The 24,516-nt window shown below is 41.4% G+C and overlaps 11 protein-coding genes across 11 annotated transcripts; 6 read left to right on the top strand and 5 right to left on the bottom strand.

Annotated features, from left to right (window-relative positions):
• Positions 1-1,186: 1,186 nt before the first annotated feature.
• On the top strand, positions 1,187-4,814 carry SAPINGB_P002238 (uncharacterized protein; the record flags this gene model as incomplete). The annotated part of the gene is made up of 5 exons (XM_031996957.1): positions 1,187-1,297; positions 1,354-1,392; positions 1,458-1,616; positions 1,682-1,762; positions 1,824-4,814. 5 exons carry the CDS (start codon positions 1,187-1,189, stop codon positions 4,812-4,814), a joined length of 3,381 nt encoding a protein of 1,126 aa, XP_031852848.1.
• Positions 4,815-4,923: 109 nt separating this feature from the next.
• SAPINGB_P002237 (uncharacterized protein) lies at positions 4,924-6,526 on the bottom strand (the record flags this gene model as incomplete). The annotated part of the gene is made up of 2 exons (XM_031996956.1): positions 4,924-6,204; positions 6,452-6,526. The coding sequence occupies 2 exons, from the start codon at positions 6,524-6,526 to the stop codon at positions 4,924-4,926; spliced, it is 1,356 nt and encodes a 451-aa protein (XP_031852847.1).
• Positions 6,527-6,919: 393 nt separating this feature from the next.
• SAPINGB_P002236 (mitochondrial 54S ribosomal protein mL59) lies at positions 6,920-7,639 on the top strand (the record flags this gene model as incomplete). Its single annotated transcript, XM_031996955.1, has 1 exon — positions 6,920-7,639. One exon carries the CDS (start codon positions 6,920-6,922, stop codon positions 7,637-7,639), a length of 720 nt encoding a protein of 239 aa, XP_031852846.1.
• A 72-nt stretch (positions 7,640-7,711) lies between these two features.
• Positions 7,712-11,134, bottom strand: SAPINGB_P002235 (uncharacterized protein; the record flags this gene model as incomplete). The annotated part of the gene is made up of 1 exon (XM_031996954.1): positions 7,712-11,134. The coding sequence occupies one exon, from the start codon at positions 11,132-11,134 to the stop codon at positions 7,712-7,714; it is 3,423 nt and encodes a 1,140-aa protein (XP_031852845.1).
• Positions 11,135-11,491: 357 nt separating this feature from the next.
• Positions 11,492-12,528, top strand: SAPINGB_P002234 (uncharacterized protein; the record flags this gene model as incomplete). The annotated part of the gene is made up of 2 exons (XM_031996953.1): positions 11,492-11,507; positions 11,561-12,528. The coding sequence occupies 2 exons, from the start codon at positions 11,492-11,494 to the stop codon at positions 12,526-12,528; spliced, it is 984 nt and encodes a 327-aa protein (XP_031852844.1).
• Positions 12,529-12,670: 142 nt separating this feature from the next.
• SAPINGB_P002233 (uncharacterized protein) lies at positions 12,671-14,980 on the bottom strand (the record flags this gene model as incomplete). Its single annotated transcript, XM_031996952.1, has 1 exon — positions 12,671-14,980. The coding sequence occupies one exon, from the start codon at positions 14,978-14,980 to the stop codon at positions 12,671-12,673; it is 2,310 nt and encodes a 769-aa protein (XP_031852843.1).
• Positions 14,981-15,600: 620 nt separating this feature from the next.
• SAPINGB_P002232 (mitochondrial 54S ribosomal protein mL41) lies at positions 15,601-16,081 on the top strand (the record flags this gene model as incomplete). The annotated part of the gene is made up of 2 exons (XM_031996951.1): positions 15,601-15,846; positions 15,905-16,081. The coding sequence occupies 2 exons, from the start codon at positions 15,601-15,603 to the stop codon at positions 16,079-16,081; spliced, it is 423 nt and encodes a 140-aa protein (XP_031852842.1).
• Positions 16,082-16,336: 255 nt separating this feature from the next.
• SAPINGB_P002231 (uncharacterized protein) lies at positions 16,337-16,933 on the bottom strand (the record flags this gene model as incomplete). Its single annotated transcript, XM_031996950.1, has 1 exon — positions 16,337-16,933. One exon carries the CDS (start codon positions 16,931-16,933, stop codon positions 16,337-16,339), a length of 597 nt encoding a protein of 198 aa, XP_031852841.1.
• A 1,552-nt stretch (positions 16,934-18,485) lies between these two features.
• SAPINGB_P002230 (uncharacterized protein) lies at positions 18,486-20,117 on the bottom strand (the record flags this gene model as incomplete). The annotated part of the gene is made up of 1 exon (XM_031996949.1): positions 18,486-20,117. The coding sequence occupies one exon, from the start codon at positions 20,115-20,117 to the stop codon at positions 18,486-18,488; it is 1,632 nt and encodes a 543-aa protein (XP_031852840.1).
• A 1,062-nt stretch (positions 20,118-21,179) lies between these two features.
• Positions 21,180-22,610, top strand: SAPINGB_P002229 (uncharacterized protein; the record flags this gene model as incomplete). Its single annotated transcript, XM_031996948.1, has 1 exon — positions 21,180-22,610. The coding sequence occupies one exon, from the start codon at positions 21,180-21,182 to the stop codon at positions 22,608-22,610; it is 1,431 nt and encodes a 476-aa protein (XP_031852839.1).
• Positions 22,611-23,041: 431 nt separating this feature from the next.
• SAPINGB_P002228 (uncharacterized protein) lies at positions 23,042-24,379 on the top strand (the record flags this gene model as incomplete). Its single annotated transcript, XM_031996947.1, has 2 exons — positions 23,042-23,181; positions 23,248-24,379. 2 exons carry the CDS (start codon positions 23,042-23,044, stop codon positions 24,377-24,379), a joined length of 1,272 nt encoding a protein of 423 aa, XP_031852838.1.
• Between the last annotated feature and the right edge of the window lie 137 nt (positions 24,380-24,516).

The following is a 24,516-nucleotide window of genomic DNA, read 5'->3' as shown; positions in this document are numbered from 1 at the left end:
TATGCGGATGTTACAACTGGCGATTAATGCCAGTGTCCAGACCTGGAATTAAAAAAAAAAGAAAAAAAAAAGTGACAAATGTCTTTTGTAGAAAAGGATTTTTTTTTTAAAAGAAGTAATCTAATATTGATATAACAAGGGGTAAAAGAATATATGATTAAAAGAAATTGTTGAATTTGTTTTGTTTCTTTTAAAAAAAAAATCTAGACAATTTTTTTTTTTTTTTTCAAAATGAGGAGGTTTTGGTGGTTTTGACAGCTTCTCATAGGGTTTTCTGGAATGAAATTCCGGAAAACCCTAAAAACTCTTTGTCAGGTTTTATGTCATCACGCCTCTTTCCATTAAATTGAATGACTCTGCCACGGGGTAGAGTGTCGAGGCACCAAAAAAAAACATAAATTAAATAAAAAAAAAAAATTGGGCCGCGGTTGCAACTGTATTGAAGTACTGGGAATAAAAAGTTGGAAATAAAGGAGAAGGTTTTTTTTTTATTGTAAGATTACTGGTATTTATATTATTTTCAGGAGGGTACAAGGAGGTTGATTTGATAAGTGGGCAAGAATCAATCTTTAATTTATTTGATTGGAAGAAAGACCCAGACATAATTACCTACACATGAACAAAAACAACAAGTCTAGAGGGAATTTTTTTTTAAAAAAAATTAAAAAAAAATATATAATAAGAAAAAAAAGACCACTTTTACGAGAATGAAGAGATTAAAATGAATGAATTAAATGAATGAATTAATGAAAATTATAGATTGATTATTATTATTAAAAAAAAACAGTAACTTACTGGGTTCACGAGGCTGAAGCCCAGAATCGTGATACGTGGGTGGGTGTTTTTTTTTTATTTTTTATTCTAAAATATTTTAAGAAGATTATTTTATTTTATACTTATAATATATTCTCTTTTAATTAATTAACAATCCAAGTTATATTTTTTTTCTTAATATTGTAATTATTCTATAACAACGACGAAGACCGTGTTTAACGGTAGTGATTAATATTCTTTTATATATAATATTTATATTAATTAATATCTTATTTAATATTGATATACTTTATTTTCTCCCTTTTTTTTTCCCCTTCTTCACCCTTTCTTTTTCTTACCACTTTAAAAATTTCTGCCTTCTACTTAAACTTTCTACTTCTTTTTTTCTTTGCTTCTTGAATACCCCTCCCTAATGAGACTTCTTCCTGGCCGTCGCAAGAAAAATGCTGCAAATACATCAACTAATAAAACAAACCCAGTTATCGATAATTGCCAGCTGACACTTCAGGTGTCGGTCCTAGAGGTTTGTGAAAACAATAAACAAATCCACTGAATCATCTAACAAATTCTTTGCTTTAGGCTCAAAATCTCCTGACTTCCAAGAAAAATTGCAATCCTGTGAGTATTTTTTTTTTTTGATCTAAACTTATTTACTAACCTTTTTTTTTTTCTTCTTCATCTAGTACGCCGTTGTCCATCTAAACCGATTCTTTTATTCAACTCCTGCTCTTTCAAAAGTCACAAATCCCAAATGGCTCGCCGACTTTTACTCTCCACTTAAAGGTTTGCATTCTGCTCCCATTATAACCATTGTGGTTTGGACCAAGGACCGTTTTAAAAAAGTAAGCTATTATTTGAAAAAAAAAAGACGCATTGTAAACTTCTCTTTTGTACTAACCAAATTTAGGAATACATTGGGGAAGCTGAAATCTCTCTAAAGGATCTCTTCAAAAATAACGCCTTCAAAGTTGATGATCCAGAAAACAAAGTATGTTGGTTTTCATTGTTATTTTATCATTCCATTTTAACCATAATTTTTTTTTCTGCAGCCTTCTTGGTATGATTTAAGGTCAATGAAGTCAGATTCAAAGCCTCTCGTTGGCTCCATAGAGTTAAAGTTTGCTCTTTATCATGAACAGAATCTCATAAAGGGAGAGGCATTGGCAGACCAAGGATCTCTACAAACTAGCTGGCATAAGTTTCTTCAAGCAATTTATGAAGAAGCAAGCAAAGAGCCACCCAATTATGATGACGACTCGGATGACGCTAGTGTCGATTTTGAAGGCCAGGATTACGAGCATCTGGTAGACACCTTGACAATTTCTAATGACGATGGTTATAGCTGCAGTGATGCTTCTTCAATTGCTTCTTCAACTGCTTCTTCTGGCTCAGAATCCGATGTTGAAAGCGGGTTTGAATCTGACGAACAAGCTCCATCAATCTCATCAGTTCAGGATATCCAACCTCTTGGCCGACATGAATCTTCATTGCTTCCTAAAAGCCCTAAGCTCCTTCAAGTTCCTACTGCTGAATCTACAAAGAACCGTCATCGCCGTCACAGTTTATCTCGCCGTCGTAGATCTCGTGAAAATAAGGAAACTGTGCCACGTGGGTACTATGAATTTAACTCCCGCAGCCAGGTGGTTGGAATAACATACCTTGAAATCGTCAAGGCCACTGACTTGCCACCATTGGCTAATATGACGCATACTGGATTTGACATGGATCCATTTGTTGTTACATCCTTTGGGAAAAAGACTTTTCGCACTGCATGGCGACGTCATACACTCAATCCCATCTTTAACGAGTCGCTCATGTTTCCTGTCATGAACCATGAACGTGGGTTCTCAATAAACTTTACTATTATGGACAAGGACAGAATCACTCTGAATGACCACGTCGCCACCATTGACTTTCCAATTCAGAAGATCCTTGAAACAGCTCCACAACCTGACCCACACACCTTGCTTTACAATATTGAAGCATTGGGTGTGCAACAACCTCATGCACAATTTAGTACAACAAGTATCCCTGTAAGCCAACAATTGGATTCACAAGATACTGATATTACTGGATATAATTCGTCTGACTCCTCTGCAGCACGTGCCTCTGAGTCTTCCTTTTTAGACAGCGCCGATACTGGCTCTGTACCACCATCAGCTTCGAGTAATATTCCCAAAACTTCGGCAAGCTCTGTGTCACTCAATGTAATGGCTCCGCCTTCATCAATGGATTCCCAGCGCCGCAAGTCCCGTATTCGTCGCAGGGCTAAAAAAACCAATACCCTAATTGATGCACACATGTTTGATTTTGTTATTCCATTAATGCTTATGAAGACCAAATTTGAAGGCAAGCACAAACCAGAGCTACACATTCGCGCGAGATTTTTGCCTTATGCAGCATTGCGACAACAATTTTGGCGCGGACTCATTCGCCTTTTTGACACAGACCGCAGCAATTCCATGAACATTTTTGAAATTATGGAGTTGCTAGACCAAATGGGAGCCACTCTGTCGGAGAAAACTATTAAGTCATACTTTACACGTTTTCATAAACGGTTTAATGTTGATGAACTGACGATTGACGAATTGGTTATATGCTTGGAAGAACAGATTTTAAAAGATACTGTGGTCCAAAACCACTCAAGGGAGCAAGAAGATAAAGGCAATTCAAATAAATCAGCAGCCACTCTTCCCGTCATTAAAGAAGCTCCCTATGTCGTTGATGTTGACGGAATGCCTACCCCTGTAGACAAGACATATGAAGATCTAGCTGCATCAGACGTATCCGAAATTCTTAAAGAAATCTACGAAACCAAGATTGAAAATGATGTCGAAGAGCGTTTAATCCGAGTACTAGCCTGCCCATTTTGCGGACAACCACGGCTCAACAACAAAGCTGAGATTGATATTGTGACACACTTGGCCACATGCGCGTCTCAAGATTGGAGCCGCGACAACTTGATGGCCATGAACAAGTTTGTATCATCAAATCAAGCGCGTAAGCGATGGTATACCAAAATGGTTTTTAAGGTTACTTATGGTAACTACAAGCTTGGCGCTAACTCTGCCAACATTCTCGTGCAGGACCGTGAGACTGGCTTTATTCAGGAGGAAAAGATGAATGCATATGTAAGGTTGGGTATTCGTCTTTTGTACAAGGGTTTGCGATCATCTCGTATGGAGTCAAAGAGAATCCGAGGGATTCTGCGCAGGGCTAGTTTTAAGCAGGGACGCAAGTACGATGATCCGTCATCAGTACGCGCCATTGAGCCGTTCATTAAATTTCACGCGCTTGATCTTTCTGAAGTCCTTTTACCGCTTGACAAATTTAAAAGCTTCAACGAGTTTTTTTACCGCAAGCTAAAACCCGGTGCCCGAGTGCTAGACGGTCCAGACAATCCCTGCATTGCAGTTTCCCCAGCCGATTGTCGCTCAACATACTTTAACTCCATTTCGCGGGCCACTGAGATTTGGATTAAGGGCAAGGAGTTTTCCATTGAGCGGCTTTTTGGCGACGCGTATCCTGAATATGTTTCAAAGTATAATTCAGGGTCTCTGGCAATTTTCCGCTTAGCTCCACAAGACTATCATCGTTTCCATGTCCCTGTAAATGGAATACTGGGTGCGCCAAGAACTATTGAGGGTGAATACTATACCGTCAACCCCATGGCTATTCGCTCTGCTCTCGATGTTTTTGGCGAAAACGTGCGTGTCCTTGTGCCCATCCATTCCGATGAGTTTGGGCTTGTCATGGTTGTTTGCGTGGGCGCTATGATGGTTGGCTCCACAGTTATTACAGCTAAAGCTGGAGATCGTGTGGAACGCATGGAAGAGCTCGGTTACTTTCAGTTTGGAGGCTCAACTCTTGTTGTGTTATTTGAGCATGGGAAAATCAAGTTTGATCGGGATTTACTTGACAATTCTAGTCAGGCTTTGGAGACTCTTGTTAAGGTTGGTATGTCCATTGGTCATACGCCAAACGTTCCACAATTTGAGCGTCACGATGCTCACAAAACTCCCAATATTGTCATCGAGTAAATATTTCTCTTTTTTTTTTTTTCTTTTTTTTTTTTAATAGATTTGTTTTATTCTTTACACAACAGTAAAATAATATACTACATTTATTTCTACTATATTCTAAAACACTTTAAATCTTGCCATTGATATCGTTGTCAATCTCCTTGAAAATCTTCTTAAGAATTGAGAGACCATTCACAAGAGTGGGGTGAGGGATATTGAGAGGAGGAACAAGACGGATGGTGTTCTTGCCACAAGAAAGAAGCAAAAGACCCTTCTGATGAGCCTTGGAAATAACGTGTGAAGGATCAATAGTGAGCTGAAGACCCTGCATGAGACCAACACCACGACGGGAAGTAGCTAGGTTGGGGTAAGCCTCAATAATCTGGTCAAACTTCTGCTCAATGGTACGAGCACGGACAGCAACATTGTCCAAAAGAGACTTGGATGTCAGCTCCTTGAGAACTTCAATGGCAACGGCAGCAGCGAGAGGGTTGCCACCGTAAGTAGTGCCGTGATCACCGACCTTGATAATGTCGTTGACCTTAGAGTTGACGATAACAGCGCCAATGGGGAAACCGTTACCAAGAGCCTTAGCACAGGTAATGATATCGGGGTGGGCCTCAGGGCCGGCGTGAGAGTGGGCCCAAAGCTTACCAGTACGGGAAAGACCAGCCTGAATCTCATCAAAGATAAGAATGGCATCGACCTCGTCACAGCGCTTGCGGAGGGCAATTAAGAATTCGTGGTCGGCAACATTGATACCACCTTCACCTTGAATGGGTTCGACAATGACACCAGCAGTGTTCTCAGTGATGAGGGTTTCAAGACCAGCAATGTCGTTATAGTCACCGTAAGTAACATCGGGGACAAGGGGAGCAAAGGGACCCTGGTACTTTGGGTTGGGAGTCATGGAGAGAGCACCAAAGGAACGACCGTGGAAAGCACCCTTGAAGGAAACAAGACCAGTCTTCTTAGTGTTTTCACCACCCTTGCCAACAATCTTACCGTACTTGCGGGCAAACTTAAGAGCAGCTTCATTAGACTCGGTACCCGAGTTGGACAAGAAAACAGCGGTAGCATCCTTCATGCCTCCAGAGTTGATGGTAGCTTCAACAAGCTTTTCGGAAAGAATTGGAGCAGTCTTGTTGTAGTACATGTTAGAAGAATGCACAAGGGTCGAGGCTTGTTTCATAAGAGTATATGTGACGAGAGGAGGGCAATGGCCAAGAGAATTGACAGCAATACCAGCAGTCAGATCAATGTACTTCTTGCCATCTGTATCGTAAAGGAAAGAGCCCTCACCACGCTCCATAACGGTGTTAGGGCGGGAGTAAGTAGGGACTTGGTAGTGAGCGTACTTTTCGACAAAAGCAGTGGAAGTCTCAACAGATTTCTTCTTAGCGTATGTCTATCAATTATTGAATATTGAGAAGGGGAAAGAAAAGATATATAAAAAAATACCTTCTGGTGAAATGAGTAATAGAACCGACGCGACCAATTTTTTTTTTTTTTTTTTTTTTGGAGGTATTCGGTGATATATTTTACTCACCCCATATTTCCAGAGGTTATTTCCCCGTCCCATTTATTCCCCAGTTAATAAAAATTCAATTTAAATAAAAAAAGAAAGAAAGAAAAAAGAAAAAAGAAAAACTTACGCGAACCTGGGTTGAAACGGCCGAGGCAGCAGCACCATTACGAGCCCGGATGGACTTGAAAGCGGATGAGAGCATTTTTTTTTTTTTTTGGAGATGTTGAAGGATACAACGACTGGAAAGGTTGTTGTTGTTGGTTGAGATTGAAAATTTAACGCTCACAAAAAAAAAAAAATAAAAATTAAAAGGGATGGAACTGCTTGCCATTTTAAAACGATACTCGGAAAAAGACTTCTTTGAGTCACATGATAGAGTCATCTATTACATTACATTAATTTATTAATTTAAGTAACATATTGTTGTAACATTTATTTTTTTTATTTTTATTTTTATTTTTATTATTATTTTTATTTTTATTTTTTTTCGACCGCCAATAGGAGAAATTTTCAGTAGCCGCCAAATTTTTTTTATCTCAGAAATCATCACCACCACCACCACCACCACCACTATCAACATTTTCATACTCTCAAAATGCGCATCTCCAGAACCTTGCTCCACGAGGCTCATGAGGCCGCTAGTGTCTTTGTTGCACCACGGCTGCGTGATCGTCGTCTTGCTTCCGAAATCAAGGAAGCTGCTGCCTTTATTTCCGCCGAGCGCGTTCGCTACAATGAAGCCCTGACCCAATACAATGCTCAAGTCGAACAACAAAAGTCCACCGAAACCCCAGAGTCAACCGAGACTTCTACCATCACTCCCCCCGTGGCCACTGTCCCCTTAACAGGCAACGCGCTTTTTGCCACAATCCCTGCTCCTCTCGCCAACTTTTTCCGCAAGTACCCCCCTGCTCCATTCCGCCAGTACAGCAAGACACCAACATCTATCGATGATCCTACAGCAAACCCCTTTTTGGCCAACACCAACCCCATCACTGGTCGCATCCAGGATTCTGTCTACTCTCTGCGTCGCCAAAGTGATTTGTATAAGGCCGCATACCGCTACGGTATTGCACACTTGCTGCCGCCGCTGCAAAACGGCAAGACCTTTTACGAGGAGAAGTATGAAACAAAGGTCCCCGTCAGAGGTGCTTCTCGCTTCAAGCTGTCGATTGCCGAGCGCAAGGCACCTGCTAGAAAACAGGAAATGGCAGAGGCAATTGCCAAGGCCGACGAGGTCATTGCAAAGTCTCGTGGTGCCAAGTGGAGACGCAAATTGGAGCAGAAAAACAAGAAGCCCTTGCCATGGTTTTAAAAAAAAAAAAAAAAGCAATATATCATTCATTGTACATATTATTAGTGTTTATAAAATAAGAAAAAAAATAGTTTACATTGGCAAAACCTTGGTTCCACCCTTTGAAATCATGCGGAAAGACGCAGAGAGTTGTGAAATTCCAGCTTCAGCCGTGGATCCAGTATAGTAAAAGCCCGACATGACTACAAGGTAACTCAGCACTAAAATTGAGCCCTTGAAGTAGTTACTCTTACCTTCGGCGTAAATGTAGGAAAACACAAAGACGCAGAAAATAACCATCAGCAGATCCCATCGTGGGAAAATGAGAGTAAACATAAAATCAGTCAGGTCAGGGAAAAGTGGAGCTGAGAGGTATGTGTAAAGAATCAAAGCTGGAATCTGCAAAAGACAAACTTGAAGAACATAAGCCGAACCAATTTCCATTGACAATGCAATGTTACCATTCATGGCAAAGGAAATAGCGTTAAGGAATTCAGTCGTATTAGGAACAAGGGCAAAGATAGTTACACCAACAAACTTCTCGCTAATACTAACACTCTTCAAAACACCATCGACAGTGCCTACTAGAATTTCAGCAATAACAGCATAGAGTACAGTAGCACCCAATAAAATAACAGTCGACTTGGTACGCGACCAATTTGGTGCGTCGTGACCACCACCTTCAGTAACTTGAGCAACAACGGCTGCGCTAGGATCTTCATGGCCCTTATTGCCAGTCTCAACAGAAACTTTGGCTCCACGGTTGGAACGTACAGTGGCCGATGTGGCAGTATGTGCCACACTGGAACTTGTAGCTTCTGCTGAAGTAGTACCAGAGGTGTGAGGATCATGAGTCAATGGCAAAATAGACTGAGGAGCAGTGCCATGGGGGATGACCAGGGAATGGAGCTCAGAAGAAGTAGGAGTCTGCCAAATCATTGCAGCGTGGGTACGCAGCGTAAACCAAAGGCCAATAACATAGGAAATAAAGAGAAGAGAAGCGCAAATCGAACTAAAAGGTTTGATAATGTCTGAGTAAAGGGAGTCAGTGGTAATTTGGGCCTGGTAAAAATGGCAGCGTTGGCAGTCTTCTGAGGTATCTAAACTGAGAGCACTTACGTACTCTAATTCACAGTCTGTACAACGCAGTTCATAGGTGCCATAAATTTGATAAAAAATGGTGGGCGCAAATGCACCGATAATGGCAAAAAGAAGCATGGTACTACTGACACCGGCTGATTTAGGATTGTAACGCTGGGTTTTACGCTTGATAGCACCTGCACACATGGAAAGTCCTGGGAGCAACAAAATACCGCCAAAAATACTGCCAACGATACTTCCCTCGACAAGATCACCTTTACCCCGAGACAAAGCCACACAGTACAAAAATACTTCAACAACTGTGGAAAAAAAGGCATTGATGGTAGCACCCATACCCATGGATGATTGTGCTGAAATAGAAGCCACGGCCTGGCCGATAAAGTAGGCAAGTGGAACAATAGAAAGCATGGAAGTACCGAAAATGAAGGTGGGAGAAACAACAATACCACCAAATCCAAGAGATTCGAAAGTATAGTAGTCCACAATGACGAAGGCAACAAGTGCCATCAAATTGATAAAAAAGATATTAGTACCATCAATGGTGTACTTGTAGTATCGTGAACCCAAAGCACGGTAAGTGCACAACAAAATGGAAGATTCGTATTCAGTAGGAGGCAAATTCTTAAGAGTGCTGGAAGGTCTAAAGGAAAGAGCCAAAGGATGTCTGCGGAGATGATAAGAAAGTAGCATAGTAATTTTGCCCATGGGAATGGAAAATACACCGAGCCAGCAAATGAGAGAGACGAGAAGCAGAATAGGATAAAGAGTAAGGTAAAACCAAAAGAAAAACAGAACACGACCAAGACTCCAGTCGCCGCGACCAAAAAAGCGGAGCTTGCGTTGGAATTCATGAGTACTGACAGAAGATTCGCCGCTAGAGTCAGAGCGGGTTCTAGGAGAGGGTTCAGCTGCAGTCTCCGAGCCTTGGGGGTCTTCTTGCGATGCTGGTCTATTTGCCGATGGATCAAAAAACAATCGTCTGCTGTCAACTGTTTGCCATTCCTGATACTCTGAAATTGTGCGGCCCTCACCTTCATCTTCAAGCAAGTAGTTTTTATCTGAATTGAGCTGGACACAAATGCCAAAGGGGAAAACAAGATACTTGCCAATGTTAAAGAAGGTTCTGCTGTAAATTGTTGCACTGCGGCTCCAAAAGAAAAAAACACGTAAAAGAAACGCGCCAGTCCATGAAATTATAAGCAACAAAATGCCAAAGGTAACGGACCAGATAATGTTTCCAAGCCAAACTAGATAAGAAATATCCTTGTTGGGTCCCGAGTGAATTTCACCTTCAGCAAAACGCTGGACGGAACGAATTTTCTTGTATACAGCTGGTTTCCAAATACGGATACCAAACGGATGGGTAATATTAATTGCATCCTGACGCTCACGTAAAGTAAATGTCTCTGTGGAGCTAACACTGGCAGTATCTTCATTGTCTTCTTCATCATCTTCTTCTTCGTCTTCTTCATCGTGCTCCTCAAGATCCTCAACGAGGTCTTCTTCCAGTCTACGCATTGTCTTAACATCGTGACGGTCCTTGCTCTCGCCAATTTCATGCAGTAGAGTTCCAAACCGCGACTTGTGGGATGAGGCTCCAGTAGAAACTCCACTGTAACCACGTTCAAGCGGAGAAGAAAAATCCTCGCCATTGTTTTCAAGCTCGTCATTAACCTCGGGAATGGGTTCTGAGGAGATAGACGCCCTAGTTTGTTTCTGTTGCGCCGTGGTAGAAAGGGACGAAGAGGAAGCTGGCTGCGTTTGGTCTTCTACACTAGGTTCTGTTGTTTTGGTGAAGGACGACCCACTCACGGGAGAAGAAGCTGCAGCGGCAGAAGTGGACCCACGTTTTGATGTTGAAGGCGACCCCACGGTGCCAGGAACTACTGACCCTCCCTTCGAGCGTAGTCTACGGCCAACTTTGAGGCCCTTATGGACGTCAGCCAAGTCTGTTTTTCGCTCGCGCTCGTAATCAGCCTCAAGCTCGGCCTCGTCATCATCAGCTGAGAAAACAATAACACGCGAAGATTTGCGCTGCTCACTATGGTTTGAGCCATTGCGACGCATACGCACACCACCCGGATGAGATGTAGAAGGCACGAGGGCTGGCAAGTCTGCGGGACGAATCAGGGGGCTTGATGGGTTCATGGCCGGTGAAACGGGTCGAAGAGAGGGTGAAGCGCGCTGCTTGTGCGCAAGCTTCTTGTGAGCTGGTGCAGGAGGTAAAGAAGCTGCGAAGCTGCTATTTGCAACAGCATCTGTAGTATTCGATGGAGAAATTGCGGGACTTAACCCCCCAGCGGCAGAAGAAGTTTGGTCAGGGTTCAAAGGTACGGAGCTGGAAGTTGGGGAAGGTGGTTGGGCCTTGTGCTTCGAGTCGTTTGACTGAGCAGAATCATCTTTTGAGGATGACATTTCTAAAGATAGAGATATCTATGAAATGACTTTAAAAAAAAATTGTGGGATTTTAGCCAAAAATTTTGACGACGGTGATTTCTAAGGAAGGATAAAGGCTTGAGAGAAGAAAGAAAAACGGCAGTTTAAATTCAAAGTGTTTTTTTTGTCTGTTTGGTAGTTTGTTTGTTGAGCAGCCACGCGAGGCAGCCACAGACTAAAAATTTGGGGATATAAATACTTAAGACTTTGAAATTAATTAATATAACTTGTTTTTTATCACTTATCACTTATTACTTATTTTCTTGCCACCTTTTTTTATTTGTTTTTTAAAAACCTCCAAAATCTCATCCACAACGTATCGCGTTCATTAGCACCATGACCGGCCTAGTTTGTATGTCAGAATGTTTTAACCTGAATTCACATTGATCTCTCTAACTAATTTAGCCTTTTCCGACCTTGATGAATGCATTGAACGCCTTTACCGGCGCGAGCTTCTACCGGAGATGACTATTGAGGCGCTGTGCTCCAAAATCAAAGAGCTCTTCATTAAAGAGTCAAATGTCATCCATATATCTGCCCCTGTTACAGTTGTTGGAGATATTCACGGCCAGTTTTACGATCTTCTCGAGATTTTCCGTATTGGAGGCTACTGCCCTGACACAAACTATCTTTTCCTCGGTGACTATGTTGACCGGGGCCTTTTCTCTGTAGAAACAATCTCTTTGCTCGTTTGTCTCAAGCTGCGTTACCCCACCCGCATATACTTGGTTCGCGGAAATCACGAGTCTCGCGGCATCACTCATACTTACGGATTCTACTCAGAGTGTGTTCGCAAATACGGCTCGCCTGCAGTATGGACTCACTTCACTGACATGTTCGACTTCCTGACACTTTCAGTCGTTATTGACAACTCCATTTTCTGTGTCCACGGTGGTCTTTCGCCCACAATCCACTCCATTGATCAGATCAAGATTATTGACCGCTTCAAAGAAATCCCCCATGAAGGTCCTATGGCCGACTTGGTGTGGTCGGACCCCGATACAACCAAAACAGACTTCTCACTTTCCCCGCGCGGCGCTGGATACACTTTTGGCATTGATATTGTCAAAAAATTCCTGTCCCGCAACAATATGTCCCACATTCTACGTGCACACCAACTGTGTCAAGGCGGATACGAAGTAGTTTTTGACGACAGACTGTCTACGGTGTGGTCTGCTCCAAACTACTGCTACCGCTGCGGCAACCTCGCGTCGGTGCTCGAGGTCAGCTCTAATGGCGAGCGCTTTTTTAACGTCTTCAGTGCCGCCCCTGAAAATGACGTTTCCCTTAAACTACTTGAGAGTGAGCACGACGCAAATGATCCAGAAGTTGCGGCCGTACTGCAGCCACAACCCGTGGAATACTTCTTGTAGACGATGTTACGATTGATGATTAATGATGTTTTATTTTGTACCCTTTTTTTAATGAGTTGTTTGTAATTTTAATTTAGAATATAACTTATATATATATACAATCTATTAGTTCAAACCCTATATTACAATTACCATACTGGTTCTATTCAAAAGCTTGGAGAGCACTCTCTAATTTAATGCTCATCTCGTGCCATTCGTCCTCAGGATCACTAAGAATTGTAATGGCACCGCCAGCACCAATCCGCCAAACATTTTCGCCTTCGCCCTTGTACTGAAACGCGGAACGAATCACTACGCTCCAGTCGCCTTCATCCAAAACACTCCAGTATCCACTGACACCAGAGTAAATTCCACGAGGCATGCGATCTTCTAAGTCTCGCAAGATTTCCACAGACCGGATCTTGGGGGCTCCTGTCATTGATCCTGGAGGCAATGAGTGTATTAGTACGTCAAACCCAGAATATGCAGAATCGTCGCCTTTATCGGCTAGGTCACCACAAATCACTGAAACGAGTTGGTACACGGTCTTGTACTCTTCCACGCCCATAAGCTTTTCAACACGCACGGCGTCTAATAATGCATTTAAGTCGTGTCGAATCAAGTCAACAATCATCAAGTTTTCACCCCGCTCTTTGGGAGTGTTGAGAATAGCAGACGCTTTTTCATAAGTCATACTGTCAGACTTTTTAACGGTACCTTTAATAGGTCGAAACTCACAGCGGCCTGTGCGCGCAGACCAGCTCATGAATCTCTCAGGTGATGAGCCCACAAGAGTAGCACCAGGAAGATCCATTAGGCAAGAATATGGTGCAGGATTGCGTTTGTATAGTACCTTATACAAGTCCCATGGATGCACTGCTTTCGGGAGTGTAATGGTAGTTTGCCCAGTCATACACAGTTCATATGAATTGCCCGCACGAAGTTCTTCCTGTGCCTCCAAAATGCGATTGATATATTTTTCCTTATCAGGCATTTGGACACTTACTGTCTCTTGAGGACCAAAATATGCGGCGCACGTGTCTGGAATGTTTAGGGTTTCTTGAGTCAAAGCCACACGTATCAACTCCTCAGTTTCCTTAAACCATGGCGATTTGACGCCATCGCGTTCTTTGAGCGATAAAACGTAAGCCCGTTTTTCCGCCGAGTCAAGAAGGATCATCCGTTCAATATCTACCAAATTCACATCAGGGTATGGCCGATTGTCTCCCTTGACAATTGGCTCTAGGGTTGCACGGGATGGGTAAGATTCGAGGTCTTGGGGAGCCTCATATGAGAGGTAGCCAGTCAATCCGCCACAAAATGTAGCACCAGGAGGCGCCTTTCCAGGTATATTTTCGCAATTGTCATCCACGTTAATGGCATCCTTGTACTTTTGAACTTTGGGAGCCATGTAGTTTGACAGAAACCCCCAGATGCCAGTCTTGGTGTCGCTCAGCTTAATTTTTTGCTCAGAGCCATTCCATTTACTCAAAAAAACGTACTCAGGGAAGTACTCATTGTAGTGCTTGATACAAACAGTCTCATTATCTTCAAGCAGGCCAATGACACCCCATCGACCTGGAAATGCAGCAGAATTCAGTAAAGTGAAATCTTGGTTGTTCTTATGGAGAGCCTCGCCAATCAGCACTGCCGCATAGTCCATAGGAATAGAAGGTAAATCCAAACTTGTGTATGCAATATCGTAAAAATTATTCTGAACCTGATTAATTTCTTTCGGGAACGCCTGGGGCTTGATGCTGTACAAATTATTAAGCTCTTGATAGTCGTTTCCTGAGTCAGTACTTTTTGTGCGTCTGCCATTGGCCGCCGACCACTCTTTAGCTTGTTCCCAAAAGTTTTTAATAACAGTGTCGCCATGAGTCGAGCAGATAGATTCTGGATGATATTGAACGCCCCAGAAAGGTTTCTGAGTATGCTTTCCCGCCATCAAAACCTTGTAAGTGGTATGAGGGTCATCTGTCCATGCAAGTGGCTCTATGGTATTATCACAGTCGTCAGCCTGCAACAGTTTGCCATGCAACGAGTGGTAACGTACACTTTCAAAAGGTCCTTCAATTCCTGTGAAGATGTCATTCCCATCATGTTCAATCATGGCAACTTGGCCATGTTTGGGTTCCGGAAGACGCACCACATCACCACCAGCTGCCAAAACAAGACTCTGGAAACCAAGACACACTCCAAAAATAGGTAAAAGACCTGAGTCAACATCAGAAAGCTTCCACATGTAAGGAAGAACACCAGCATCGGCGGGGTTTGCTGGATGACCTGGTCCCGGTCCGATCACGACTGCATCAAAAAAGGGGAGGTATTTTGAGATAAGAATGTCAGGAGCAACAGAGTCATTATGAATTGTGACAACTTCAGCACCTGTGACTCTACGGATGAGAGCAGCGAGATTGAGGGTAAATGAGTCGTAAGAATCGATAAGAAGGATGCGGTTATTTGTCGACATTTTTGAAAGAAAGAGGCAAAGTCGAATGGCAAAGAAGAAATTTAAGGTGTGGAATAAGGCACGGAAGTTTAAATTAGGAGTAATTTGAGGAAAAAAAACGACTGGGCAGAGTACGCTTTTTGTCAATCTATCAAAGTCGTTTTTCAGCAAAGCACCGCAAGGAACTTTATCTCATCCAAATAAAAAAAAAAAAAAAGGAGATCAGTGAACCAAAGGTTTAAGTGCAGTTTAAAAAAGAAAAAAAAATTGACTGGTGGGTTCAGCTGGCTGACATGCTGGAATGAGAAATAAACTAAAATGGACATCCGGGCTTTTTGTCAGATTTCGGCTTTTCAAGGGCAAAAAAAAATTACAAAAAACAGAAGTGGTTGACAACAAGCGGAGAAACTTCTTGCGCCTAATGCAGTAATAAGCGAGATCACATGATTTATTGTAATTAAATATCATGTGATTTGTGACATTTTGTATTATTTTTCACCTCCACCTGCCACCACCAATAATTTTGAAACTCAATACTTATTTTTAAAAAATTTTACACATCACCACCACCACCAGCCAGCCAACCAGCCAGCCAACCAGCCAGCTAACCAGCCCAGTTATCCAACCACACAGATCACACAATGAAACCCTCTCAGATTAATTTCCTGCTCCGACCATGGAAAACCTACAAGGACGGCACTCTGTTCTACGGTACTACCAAGACTGGTTCTAAGAGACATCCTCTTACCACAAAGCAGGGCAACAAGAACTTCTACAAGGGTACGCGATCTTCCGGCATTGGTAACCACACAGCTACTGGTCGCTACACCATCTACTGGGACCGCGTCCGCACTTATGTCACTCCCGCTGGTCTTTCTAGCACTGATGTATGTTGAGTTTTTTATTGTTTTTATTCTAGTAAATTTTTGGACTAACATTCAATAGCTGAAACCTTTTGTCTGCGCTACTTCTCCTCTCACAAAAAACACCTATCAGGGTTACAAGCGTGCTGCTGTGGATGGCAAGCTATACCTTCAGAAGATTCAGGAGTACATTGAGTACGGTGAGTCCGAAAGTCCCGACTCGATGCGCGATCCTGAGACTGGTATTGAGAGAGGTTAAATAAAACTAAATGGAAAAAAAAATAAGAGGTATTAAAAACCACAACCAATCCTTTTGATTAATGAATAGAATGACTTTTTTTTAGTACGCATTCCGTTATCGACACGGGCCTTTTTATTGTATATATGACTTGTAAATAAATTAAAAAAAAAAAAAAAAACTTCAAATCAAATACCATTAAATTAAAATCCCTTATAAAAAACACCACTATAAAAAAACTTATTTTGAAGAATCATATGAAAAATGACTACCATTTTAAGAAAGAAGCCCCTCAAGACAGTGGACAATAGAAGCCACAGCAGAATCAAGAGTACCCAAAAGACCAAAAGTTTGGAGCTGAGTCTTGAGCCCGGCAATCTGGGACTTGAGCTGGCTAAGTTGGGCTGCAACATCAGGGTCAATACTATGGCCAGTAGCAAGCTTAGAAACAAGGTTGGCCACAAACGTGGACAAGGTCAAAACAAGAAATTGAAGGCCAGTACTAATAAAGGTAGACTGGAGCAAAGTGCCGAGACCTGAAGTAAGGCCAAAGCTCTTGAGGTCATTTTCAATTTGAAGTAAGTCCTTATTGACAATGACCAAAAGATTGGCAAAATCTTTAGACTCACTAGCCAGATCAAGACTGGGGAGATTACCGAGTGTAGCCAAAAGGAACTTGACAAGACTATCGATCAAATCAGCAACACCAGACACGCTTTCGCGTTTGATAATTACTGTAGAGCCAGTAATGTCATTGGAATCACCATTAGGTAAAGCAACAGCAACAGCAACAGCTTCTGGATTGCCAATAGGAGAGGCAGAGACAGAAAGAACCAAAGAGTTCAAGAGAGAAAGTTTGTTGATGGCGACCATTGTTAATTGAGTTGAGTTTGAATAAAATGTGTTTCTTGAAGAAAAAGTAGCTAATGAACTTTGAAAATGTAGAATATTGGATTAAAGAAAAGAAGGAATTTTCAAGGAAAATCGTTGTCTTTTTATATTTTTAAAAAAAGCTTGCAACCAGGGTCAATTGATTAGATTCATTCTTCTCAAGTAAACACAAGTGGGCATAATTTTTAAAATTTGTTAAATAAAAGAAACAAAATAGTTCTTTCATTTATGGACCTTTTATTTTGGTGATTCCAAGTAAATCAAAGATAACAAAAAAAAGCTGAATCTTCAACTTCTTTTTTTTTCATGTGCATTTTTTGAATATTCATTACTACAGAAGTTTAATCCACACTAGGTAATTTTCATTTATAGATCTTCCTTTAATACTTTTTTCCTTGCTCACTTTTCCCCACACAAGCAAACTTTACTTCGACGTCATTGAAAAAGTCCCAATCGTCCAATTGGTATCAAGTTCTTATTATCGATTAATGCTGGTTTCTATTTCCCTTCCTCTTTTTTATTTGTCTATATAGGACTAGGGTGGAGGCTAAATTGATGACGAAAAAAGTAAAAAATTCAGCCATTTAAGGATTTGGATTTATAATTTTTTTAAAGCGACATTTATCAATGAATCATAAAAGACCAATCAAGTGTTATTTTTCTTCGACAGACGTTATTGATCCTTAGTTCCGTACACATTTTCCTGTCTCCATTTCTTTTTTTGTCATTTATCTTGACGGTATGAATAATGTCGTATCCTCTCCACTTTTTTTTCATCATTTTTATTTTCCCTTTATAAGCTTTACAGATTATCAAGTTTCTTAGATACTCCACTTTTTTCCTGGTTAATTGAGATGAGAAAAAAAGGAGAGCAATAGGTTAATTTGTTTTGGAAAAAATAATGGCACTTCAAGACATGATTTGAAAAACCCTTAAAAAGGAGGTAGACGTTCCATCTAAATGACAGTATTGCTTTGAGGGTATAATTGATTGCCGTTTGTTTACGGGTCATTAAAAAAGATTTTCTTTTTCAAGCGATAAATACGCAAACTTTGATTATGTTAAAGTTGAACATTTCATCATACTTTAATAGAATCCGCCAAATAAACATGATTCATTAAATTCGTTCTCTTTTATTTTTACCTTTAATTTTTTGTTATCGTTATCGTTTCTAGTGAAACAATCTTCTTTTAAGGTCCTAGTTTACCCAGTTAAGTTCTTCAATTTGTGCCCACTAAGCCTTCTGAAACAAAATACGTCCCAAATAGGAAGTCCATTTCAATTCTCGGTAATCTGTTTAAAAAAAAATTCTTAATTTATACTTTTCTTCTTTCGTTTATTTTGTTACTGTTTTAAATAAATGCGTTAATTCATTCATACTTTCTACATATCTTTTTTCTCTTACATATAGATAAATCATCAAATAATAGTAATAAATTTCCAACTGTCTTCTTTGTTTTTTTATTGGTGTTTTTAATATTCTGATCCTTCACATGCTTTCTATTTTTTTTCTTTAATATTTTTTTTCCCTAGTTTAATGTAAATAAAAACTCGAGTTGCTATAAAGGCAATCGGTTGTTGGTATCAATGTTGGTTCATGGGTTCTTGCGTGAAACGGCATTACATCTCTATCAGTATCAATATCAGTACCAATAACATCGTCAGATTGGATAATTAGTTTTTCGTGGTATGTTTCCGCGCAAGGGAAAATGTCAAGGTGGTATAAATTGTAGTCATCGTTAGGAGATGGGGTTGGAGATGGTGAAGGTTGCGAATATTGTTGGTGAAGTTTTGGCATTGTTTCTAAGTCAAACAAGTTACTTGAATACATGCTTTTAAAGACTGGCAAGTCTCTCTCCACTTTTTCAAATTCAATAAATTGTTGGCTTGAAGTAACAGAACTGGAAAAGGCGTCAATCTGTATCTCAAGATTGGCAAGGCAGCTACTGCAACTCTCTGCCTTTTCTGCAAGCGTATAGCTTTCTAAAATGCGCTGTGGGACATCTGAGTGGGCAGAGCTTATAGAAGAGCGGCTGCAGGGAGCAGTTTGAAACAAAGAGTCTTTTTTGAATTCTTCTGTACAATCATTGCATTGCCATGAAGTCCTAGAAGAAGACGCTACATATGGTAAAATGTATTGTTGAACATAAGATAAAGGGGCATCGTTGTTATTAGGTACATCGGAAGCTACCAAATCTGTAGAATCCAAGTGAGCCTCAGAAGGTACATGATGGATATAGCAATCAGAACAAACTGCAGAACTCAAATTTATTTGAGAATCTTCTACAAATGTAAAAAGAGAAGGGGTATCAATGTTTTGTTTTAATTCAGGAAATAGCTCAGGAGAAGCTGGGGCACTGTCAAATTTTGGTATATTAAAATGGGTATCAATATTAGTTAAAGAGTTTGATTCTGGAGACGATTCAAAAACACAGGTTGGATATAACTTCAAAGAGAAATTTGAATTAAAATCAGAAGATGGGGTGTGAGAAATAGATAGAGGGTGGGGGGTACTATTAGTGTCATTGGTAGTGAGAAGTGAGGGATGCAATTGAAGAGTGTTCGTTTCTGGAGGTGGAGATGGGGATTGAGATGGGGATGGTATTATTAAGTTTTTTCTTTTTGTTCTACCACGCTTTCCCTTAGGAGCCATAGGGTCTTTTTCTACAGCCAGCTTTTTCCGCTTAGTGGTGGATTTTACAATTGAGAAGCTGGATGAAGATACTGGTGAAGCCGAAGAAGGAGATGAAGCCACAGATACAGATACAGATGCATTGGTTCGTTTTGAACCCTTTGCAGAGGATTGGCGCACATCTCGCTTCAAAAAGGCTGCAAATAGCTTTGCCTTGAGATCAATCTCAGGAGGTCCAGTGCTAGGTTGAGCAGTGCCAGAAGAAGAAGAAGAAGAAGAAGAAAGTGGGAATGCAGGTGAGGTAAAAATCTTAGGTTGTTGTTGTTGTTGTTGTTGTTGTTGTTGCTGAAGATTAGATATAATTCTCTGATTTTGGTCGACAATTGGTGTTAATGGGCCATTAGAAGAATAAGTTGGTTGGCCAGGTGCAACACAGGGAATGTGAGCCAGTGGGGTCTTTGGAGAATTAAGTGGGTCCAAAGAGATATTTTCATTTGTAGGAAGGATTTGACTATCATTGTTTTCAAAAGACATTGTTATTATTTCTAGAAGGAAAAGAAAGGATAGTTAGTTAAGAGTCACAGAAAGGGTATTTTTGGGAAAGTTTAGTGACTGGAACAAACTCCAGTCCCTGGAACATTAGAGAGTTACAAAAAGATAAAGGATGAGTGGTAGTATGAAAAGAAAAGGATAGGTATAGTTAAAGCGACTTTTGAAAAAGAAAAATAACAAGAGATAATAGTTTGAAAATAGAATGGCTATAAAAGAATAAGTCCTGGTAGAGATTGCCAGCTGGCGAAGAGAGGTTCTGAGTGGTGATTGGGAAGATCAAAAAGTGTGTGGCGGGGAGAGGGTCACGATGGTCATTAAATAATGTAGTCATGTGACTTATGTGGGACTTTGAGGCGGTTTGTATTGTCGGGAGAGGGAAAAAAAATGAACTGTCGTTGACGAGGTTTCCGGATAAGTTTTAAAGCAATTCTTTTTTATAATTAAAAGTTTACTTTATAATAACAACAAATAATTGGTTTATTTAAAAGTTTGTGAATTGACAAATTTGTATCGTTGCCACGAAGAAGTTCCCTTGGTCGGTTCCCTTGGTCAGTTTCCTTGGTCAGTTTCCTTGGTCAGTTCCCGTGGTGTCTGTGCGCCCTAGCCCTGGTGCATTCATGGACCTTAATGCTTGGGCAAACGAATATGTCATTCAAATATTTGTTTTTGAAACTATTTAGCATATTTTTTACATGTGGGTTTACCAGACCCACCAGGGTTAGGGCGGGTCAAAATATGGCCCGGTGGCAACCGAACATTGAAAAAAAAAAAAAAAAGGATTACTAGAAAAACAAATATCAAAAAAAAAAAATGACTTGTAAATAAATAATATTGATCAAGTTTAGTACTATAAAAGTAACTTTTATTTCCATTTAAAACTGATTCTTCAATGTTGATTTCGTTTTCAAGAAAAACCTAATGAAACCCTAACCCTTTCTAGATAAAAAAAAATTTTTTCTTCATTCAAACCAAAATTTTTCAGCCTTTTCTTTTCAACATTTTGCCTACACATACACACACATAGACGTTACACATAAATCAAAAATGGCCCGCAGAAGACATAAGAAGAGAACGCACGTCGAGGATGCTGAAGATGCTGTCGACAATACACCCAAGTCGATGGTCATTAAGCTGACGCGTCGAGGTCATGGTACTACGTCGCTTTCGCAGCTGGTCAAGGACTTTCGCCAGCTGATGCAGCCACATACAGCAATCAAGCTACGCGAGAGATCTACAAACAAGCTCCGTGACTTTATCTCAATGACAGGTCCATTGGGTGTTTCTCACTTGATGGTTTTTTCAATTTCTGATGGGGGAAATACGAATCTTCGTATATGTCGTTCGCCACGCGGTCCTACCATGCAGTTTCGCGTGTTGGAGTACTCGCTGTGCAAGGATGTGACCAAGTTTGTCAAAGCACCCAAGTCTCCATCTGGACTATTGTATGCTGCCCCACCACTTTTGGTGTTGAATGGGTTTGTTGCTGACCGCAAGGAAGCTCCACAGGAGGCACTGCTAACGTCCATGTTCCAGAATATGTTTCCTCCTATTTCAGTGCAAGATAGCAAGGTTTCGTCTATTAAACGTGTGATGATTTTGAACAAAGATCCAGAGACAGATGTGATTGAGTTACGTCATTATGCGATTGAGACTAAAATTGCGGATGTGTCTAAGGGTGTGAAGCGATTGGCCAATATGAAGAACAAGACTCATCGGGCGATACCCAATCTGAGCCGTGCTCAAGATATATCTGAGCTGATTACTGATCCATACAGTGTGACTGGATACAATAGTGATTCTGAAGTGGAAGATGATGCTCTTGTGGAGATTGAGCAGCGCAAGAAGATTCGCATTAAGGCAAAGGATGCTGGTGAGACAATGCAAGAGAAGGAAGGGGAGGACAATGAAGAAACTCATGAGGATGAGGAAGAAGAAGATGAGCAGGCAGACAAGGAGATGTTCCCTACTGAAGAGACCAAGCCTAAGACTCGGGTGGTTACAGAAAGTTTAGGTACTCAGAAGCGAGCAATCAAGCTTGTAGAGCTGGGGCCACGACTAAAGCTGGAGTTACGTAAAATTGAAGAGGGCATGGCTGAGGGCAAGGTTTTGTATCACAAGTACATTAAGAAGACAGCAGCTGAGGTTAAGGAACTTGAACGGAAGCATTCGGAGAAGCAGCGGTTGAAGGAAGAGCGTCGTAAGGTCCAGGAGGCTAATATCAAGAAGAAGGAAGCCAAGGGTGGTCGCATGAAGCGTGCTAAAGATAAGGCTCGTGCTGCTGAGGGCAAAGATAACGATGATGAAGAAGAGGAGAATGGTCGTGGTGATGATAATGATGATGATGATGACGAAGATCTTAATGGTGATGATTTGTTTGCTAGTGATGGTGAGAGTAAAGATGAGGGTCGTAAAGGATCAGCCAAGAAACGCAAGGTTGCACACTTTGATGATCTTGGAGAGGAAGATTCAGATTGAAAGGTATATATATAATAATTATAATTATAACAGATGTTAAGAATTAATAATAGAGATATAATAAGGACTTTTGACCTGATTTGGCTGAAGATTTGTCTTGTCTTTTTGTTTGAAGGGCATTAAAAAAATGGGCTCTATCGGAGAAGTTCAGCCGCACGTGCGCTGTTTTCCCCAATGCGGATATTTCACGTGACATGTTAAGCCGTTATCTCTCTTGAGGATTTCTAAAAAAAAAAAAAAACCCCGCCAGCAGCTGACCTGCAGGAAAAAAAAAATCTCACACACATTCACACACACACACACACCATTTTTTTTTTTTTCTTTCTTTAAAATTCTCTTTTTTTTTTTTTTCCCTCTCCACCATAAAAAAAAAAACATCTCTATCCGAAATCTTAACTTTCCATATCTGCTTCTATATAACCCTATATTAGATGCCGCCGTCGCCTCTCATGTCTGCTGCAAATAGAATCAACCTGGACGGGGTCCCGCAGTGGCAGCCTGACGACCAGGTCTTGGCTTGTCCTCTCTGTGATCACCGCTTTACCCTCTTTTTCCGACGCCACCACTGTCGGTAAGTACCTACCTTTTATAGATATAAATATATACATGATAACATGCCAACTCTTGTATTATATAGTCGCTGCGGAAGAGTCGTTTGTGGATCTTGTTCTGCCGTCAAAACTACGTATCTGCCATCTTCATACGTTGTGTGCCCTCCTTCTCAGATCTTTCTCGAAACACCCCACATCCCCCACCGCACATGCGATGAGTGTGTGGAAGAACTCGAAATGATCCGCTCAGCTCTCAGAGCTCATATCCCGGCTTCTCGGTCGTCCCGCTCTGGTGGTAGTGGCTCACGAGCTGCTCAAGATGGGTCCTCTTCTACTGTCACTGCTCAGAGTCAAGGTGCAACACCCATTGTAGCACCGTTGTCGCGCCGTTTGCGTCGCTCTAGTAGTGCAAGTAGTATAATCCGCGCACCCGTGACTTCAGCTAATAACCGCCCAGCCACAATTACCTCCCAAGAACATCATAACCATCATAACCAAAATGTCTCGCTTCCTACCAGTGCTGGTCCATCCTCATCATCATCGTCCGCAGGCCCAAGCACGTCACCTCAACAATCATCATCATGTGCCCATAAACGCATTTTCCAAGTCGAATCAACAGCTGTCGCTGTTGAAGACGAAGAAGACGATGACAATGATAATGATAATGACGCAGATTCCATTGCTGGCCCATCTTCTGCTTCAGACCAACATAACATGGCTCTCCCACCGTTGCCAGCCACTACGCGATCCCACCGTGATAGCGCAAGTAGTGCTGCCACACTGACATCTGCGAGCGGGACTCCGCAGACGTCATCATCTCTGTCACTCCGTCGCTCTAGCCGTCGCCACAACCACGAGTCGTTGTCAACTCCTGTAGCCGAGCTTGATGAAGACGACCGGTGTCCTGTGTGCAACAGGCGGTTTGACCCCTTGCTGACGGAAACGGACCGCGAAAATCACATTACAGAGTGTCTTAAGGAAGCCGAATTCTCCGGGTCCCTTGAACAAACGCATCGTGCTAACCGTATGATTGTCTACAAGCTTTCTGCACGTGAGGCAAAAGCACTTGGCGAATGCGTCATTTGCTTTGAGGACTTTGTAGAGGGCGACTCAGTGGGCCGCTTGGAGTGTTTGTGTATCTATCACGAAAAGTGTATTCTCGATTGGTTTGCACGCAAGGGCGCCGGTGAGTGTCCTGTTCATGCTGTCCATGTGTAAATAACCTCCAACAAGGGGGAGGCAGAAGGTTTTAAAAGATGGTTCTAAAGGGATAAGGCTGTTTGAGTTTATTTTAAGTTTATGATTTACATGGGATTTTCTTTTTTAAAGGATGAAAATTATTTATATAAAAAGGT

This window comes from Magnusiomyces paraingens (genome assembly GCF_902498895.1).
Source record: "Magnusiomyces paraingens strain CBS 517.90 genome assembly, contig: contig2, whole genome shotgun sequence".
Taxonomy (NCBI): Eukaryota; Fungi; Ascomycota; class Dipodascomycetes; order Dipodascales; family Dipodascaceae; genus Magnusiomyces; species Magnusiomyces paraingens.
This window is presented reverse-complemented; position numbering and strand designations above follow the sequence as displayed.